Consider the following 5882-nt stretch of genomic DNA (forward strand, 5'->3'; position numbering starts at 1 on the left):
TGCCAAGATGAGTGGGCAGCTTTACCATCTATGAAAATAAAGAACCTCTTCCACAACTACCACAAAAGACATCAAGCTGTCATTGATTTTAGAGGGGGCATTACACTGTATTAAGAAATGGGGTATGTGAACTTTTGATCAGGGTCATTTGGATGTTTTGAGTTGTCATTATGATTTAAAAAGAGAAAACAGTAGTTTGACAATAAATGGCTTCACCCAACCACTAACCTTGAGTGGAGAAAAAGATTTGGTGCTATCATTTATATTCTCTGAAAAAAGGACAAGAAAGACAAAATTCTGCCAGGGTATGTAAACTTTTGAGCACAACTGCTTACTAAAGCATGCTAGAGAAAATTATTCTCTGCTGCTTGTGCAAGAACCACATACAGATTCTCATCAACGGTCAGTCAAAGCCTGCACAGATTATAACTACAATTTCCACTATATTAATTCCCTTCATAAAAAACACATTCTTCTCCTGGCCAGCATATCAACAATACAATACATGTTTAATCCTATGGCACAAAAATGGAAGGAACATCCAACTAGTTGCCTGTTACAAGAGTCTACAGTTGTCTAGAACAGTCAAGTCTAATTATTCATAACCCTAACTACCTTCTTTATCACCACAAAAATCTATTCTTATAAATACAATTGTAACCACAGACCACAGCTTCCCACCCTGTACTCAGGGGATACATGCCATGCCTCTCCCCGCTACTCCTTATATCCGTATATTATACTTTTAATAGGCAGTATTGTGAAGAACTTGGATATAATTTGGTTTGGGAAGGGGAATTAGTGCAAATTGATTTGTACATCCCAACTCATTGGCCATGATAGTTGTCAGTGGTCGGTTGAAGGGAGAACCACCTCTTATCTGACGACATTTGCGTCTCTTTTGATTAGCCAGCCTGGCATACTGTCATGCTGCAATGATGACATTGCACTAGATCTAATCAAAAGAAGAACCCCAATGCCATCATGTAAGAGGCAATTATCTGACTTCCATCCAGCGACCACAGACCACTGTCATGGCCGAGGCATTGGGACATGCGTATCAATTTGCACCAACTCCAGAAGGAGTACTTGATCTAACAACCCAGCTTATGTAAAAGCACAGGGCTGGTTCCAGGTGTATGTGAGCTTTAGTCAAAATAAAGTACCAGTGGGCCCTTGGCTTCCATTACCCCAAATATGCATTGCAATATGTAGCTATTCTAACATTAATGAGAAGAGAACGGCAAATGCTGTCATGGAGCAAAAGTTCTTTACCCAAAAATTCTGCTAATACATTGTCTCAAATCTCACCTGGTAGGACATAGAACTGATGAAATCGTTGCAGAGTTTGTTCCGCCTTAGGGCCTTCCGAACAGCCATTTCATCCACCAGCCTCATAACTAGTCCTGACTGATCTCTACAATCCAAATATCTTCACCCTATGAGATCGCATCATCCACATCTTCAAAGTCTGGTGAAGGAGGAAAATGTCCGAAAAGTTAAGATCTGACCAAATTTTTTTTCTTTATCAGCAAAAGAAGTAAAGTTTGTCATATATTGGAAGGATGTTTAGCGATTATTGATTGCAGATGTTCTTCTCAATATATTGTGCCCAGGGATGTCGGTGATCATAAAGTCGTGTACTTTTCCTGTTTTCATGGTGACATTTCTTGCCGGAGATCCAACTAACAACTCATCTCTTTGCTAAATATATCAGGATAACACATAAAGGCAAAGCGTAAAATGTTCGCCACCGATAGCCCTGCAGCCTATTCTGTCATTTCTTCATTGATATCATGATTTGTTTCTACCGCCCTGAAGAGCCATGCTGTGGATTTATCACCCGAGAGGCAATGCTATGAAAAAAGATTAGGGTCTGATCGACAGGACCAAGTCAGTGTACGTCTTACCATCTGCACACGTGGGGGATGGCCATGAACGGCTCAGTGCATGAAATAGGATTTGTGCAAAGCCAGTTACTTACATTATAAAATGTCTATCTTAGCAATACAATGGTGGCACAGACCAAGTATATGCAAGAGACTGCCAATAAGGCAGGAGAAGAACATGACATGACAGTACTAAGCAGCATCGGGTACAGTTGGTGCCCTGCAAGTTTTTGGCACAATTATATTATTTATAGACACAGACCGTTTATCTATGATGATCTATTATGTGCTTCCATGGTGCTGACATTAGTTTGTTCAAGATAACTACTGTATGCATCCGAAAACCATATCTAATGTAATACATACCTTTCACACTCTAAAGAACATTTCCTTTGGCTTCCTTGCATAGGTTGCTCAATAAGGTAAAATACCGTACTATAGAAGGTAGAGCAGCACTGTACATTCACTGCTGTAATCTCTCTTTAGGACGTTTTTGCACTCAGAGGTGCTGAGCATCTCAATAGTATAGATAAGCCTATTAACTCCTTATTAAGCCAGGATAAAAATACAACCTGCAGCTATGAAATGGCACAAGGATCCGCAGCAAGAACACTGGCGGAGGCACATCTACAAGCCGACAGCATAACCAGACTCACAATATGAAATAAAGTACATGCTCATCAGCTATTCTAATAAAGGTGAAAAAAAACGCCACGTTAGAAAATGTCTTAAGAACCTGATGACCTCAATGACCTTAGAGGCTTTGTACAGTAGTAAAGCCGATCTTGCTCCTACTTGCCAGTTTCCTACTCCACACTGATGAGGGGCAATACCCCGAAACAGCTGTCTGTGGATGGATACCATGTTTTGGCATAGGTGGTTTCCTTCATTGGAGACTGCCCTTCCCGTGGTTGTTCCTTCCCGGGGAAAGACCTGGCTAGTCATTGCTTGCGTTGAGAAACATGTGATGGTGTCTCCGCGGCTTGTGTTTTGCTTGCTGATGAAGACCCATACTTAAAGGCTATGGCCCCAATTCCTCAAAGGAAATCTATCCTGACAAAACCGCTAATAACTTGCAGATATGGCGTTAATCTGTGGGTTAATAGCATTATGAGGACGTGTGGCTGCCTTTAGGGCGAAGGTTTGGATCTCCACAATTATTATGTAGACACCCTTTTTGGTGATTTTGCAATTTTGATTGATTTCAAATGTATGTTATTCACTTTTGGTAATTAATAAAACAATTATATTTTATATATTTTGGTCACGGGATTTGATACCATGGATTGGTAAATGTCTTTCTTGCACTCGGCTTTAATATAAAAGTGCAGTTTTACTTATATTTAGATATGCTGCAAATAAGGTACTTAAAATGGTTGTGCAGGACTTGTATACTGATGATCGCTCCTTAGATTGACCAAGCCCGCTGATTTCGGAGGGATCAGATGACCAGCCAATGTGTATGGCAGTGCCCCCAAATATACCCCAAAGGCAGATACCGAGGCAAAGAAAAGGTCGAGCATCTTCACATTTTTAACATACAGGATTCTTTGTTCTCGCTGACGATAATGTTCCCCCAGAGGCGTCCCTATATGCTAAGTGGGGCAGATGACCTGCAAGTCTCATGAATCAGGTGCTAGCACTGAATATGGGGACATGCTAGAACTGAATATGGGGACATGCTAGAACTGAATATGGGGACATGCTAGCACTGAATATGGGGACATGCTAGCACTGAATATGGGGACATGCTAGCACTGAATATGAGTTGAATATGGGGACATGCTAGCATTGGATATGGGGACATTATAGCACTGAATATGGGGACATGCTGGAACTGAATATGGGGACATGATAGCACTGATTATGGGGACACGCTAGCATTGAATATGGGGACATGCTAGCACTGGATATTGGGACAAGCTAGCACTGGATATGGGGACAAGGTAGCACTGGATATGGGGACAAGGTAGCACTGGATATGGGGACACGCTATCACTGAATATGGGGACATTTTTAGCTCTGAATATGGGGATATTCTGTCGTTGAATATGGGGACATTTTAGTTCTGGATATGGGGACATGCTAGCACTGAAGATGGGGACATTCTAGCTTTGAATATGGGCACATTTTGTCATTCAATATGGGGACATGCTAGCTCTGAATATGGGGACATGCTAGCACTGAATATGGGGACATGCTAGCACTGAATATGGGGACATGCTAGCACTGAACATGGGGACATTCTAGCTTTGAATATGGGCACATTTTGTCATTCAATATGGGGACATCTAGCTCTGAATATGGGGACATGCTAGCACTGAATATGGGGACATGCTAGCACTGAATATGGGGACATGCTAGCTCTGAATACGGGGACATTATAGCTCTAAATATGCGGGCATTCTAGCTCGGAATATGGGGACATGCTAGCTCGGAATATGGGGACATGCTAGCTCGGAATATGGGGACATGCTAGCTCGGAATATGGGGACATGCTAGCTCGGAATATGGGGACATGCCATCTTGGAATATGGGGACATGCTAGCATTGGATATGGGGACAATAGAAGTGAATATGGGGAAATGCTAGCATTGGATATGGGGACATTATAGCACTGAATATGGGGACATGCTAGCACTGAATATGGGGACATGCTAGCACTGAATATGGGGACATGCTAGCACTGAATATGGGGACAAGCTAGCACTGAATATGGGGACATGCTAGCACTGAATATGGGGACATGCTAGCACTGAATATGGGGACATGCTAGCACTGAATATGGGGACATGCTAGCTCTGAATATGGGGACAATAGCACTGAATATGGGGAAATGCTAGCATTGGATATGGGGACATTATAGCACTGAATATGTGGACATGCTATCTCTGAATATGGGGACATGCTATCTCTGAATATGGGGACATGCTATCTCTGAATATGGGGACATGCTAGCACTGAATATAGGGACATGCTAGCACTGAATATGGGGACATGCTATCACTGAATATGGGGACATTCTAGCACTGAATATGGGGACATGCTAGCACTGAATATGGGGACATGCTAGCACTGAATATGGGGACATGCTAGCACTGAATATGGGGACATGCTAGCTCTGAATATGGGGACATGCTAGCATTGGATATGGGGACATTATAGCACTGAATATGTGGACATGCTAGCTCTGAATATGTGGACATGCTAGCACTGGTTATAAGGACATGTTAGCACTGGATATGGGGACATTATAGCACTGAATATGGGGACATGCTAGCACTGAATATGGGGACATGCTAGCACTGAATATGGGGACATGCTAGCTCTGAATATGGGGACATGCTAGCATTGGATATGGGGACATTATAGCACTGAATATGTGGACATGCTAGCTCTGAATATGGGGACATGCTAGCTCTGAATATGGGGACATGCTAGCTCTGAATATGGGGACATGCTAGCACTGAATATGGGGACATGCTAGCACTGAATATGGGGACATGCTATCTCTGAATATGGGGACATGCTAGCACTGAATATGGGGACATGCTAGCATTGGATATGGGGACATGCTAGCATTGGATATGGGGACATGCTAGCATTGGATATGGGGACATGCTAGCTCTGAATATGGGGACGTTTAGCACTGAATATAGGGACATGCTAGCACTGAATATGGGGACATTCTAACACTGAATATGGGAGCATACTAGCACTGGATATGGAGTTCTGCTGGAACTGATGGTGCTTCTGGCAACCATTATGGGAGGGTCATCTGTATTTGTGAGGTGGATTCACACAGAGATTTTATACTGGTAAGTAAATGTTATCTAAATAAGAAAGCACATCATCTTATTTGTAAGAGAGAGAAAAAACAACTTTTAACGATAGACAGGTAGTAATCGTGGTAGTATGACACTTGCCAGTCTCCAATATGGCGACAGTGGCTTCACCAACCGGCCCATTGACCAGCTTCCATAGCACCGGAAG

At 42.5% G+C, this 5882-nt stretch overlaps 1 protein-coding gene across 2 annotated transcripts in view; it reads right to left on the minus strand.

Annotated features, from left to right (window-relative positions):
* Positions 1-5882, minus strand: part of SERINC4 (serine incorporator 4) — a 114288-nt gene that overhangs the window by 107702 nt on the left and 704 nt on the right. For both annotated transcript variants that reach the window (XM_073568613.1, XM_073568612.1), the window contains exon 2: positions 1312-1471. In XM_073568613.1, coding sequence (XP_073424714.1) covers positions 1312-1398 — 87 coding nt within the window. In that variant the 5' untranslated portion in view covers positions 1399-1471. The remainder of the gene's footprint in view (positions 1-1311; positions 1472-5882) is intronic.

This window comes from Dendrobates tinctorius, unplaced genomic scaffold, assembly GCF_039654945.1.
Source record: "Dendrobates tinctorius isolate UK_male_01 unplaced genomic scaffold, ASM3965494v1 ptg000022l, whole genome shotgun sequence".
In the NCBI taxonomy this organism is placed as follows: domain Eukaryota; kingdom Metazoa; phylum Chordata; class Amphibia; order Anura; family Dendrobatidae; genus Dendrobates; species Dendrobates tinctorius.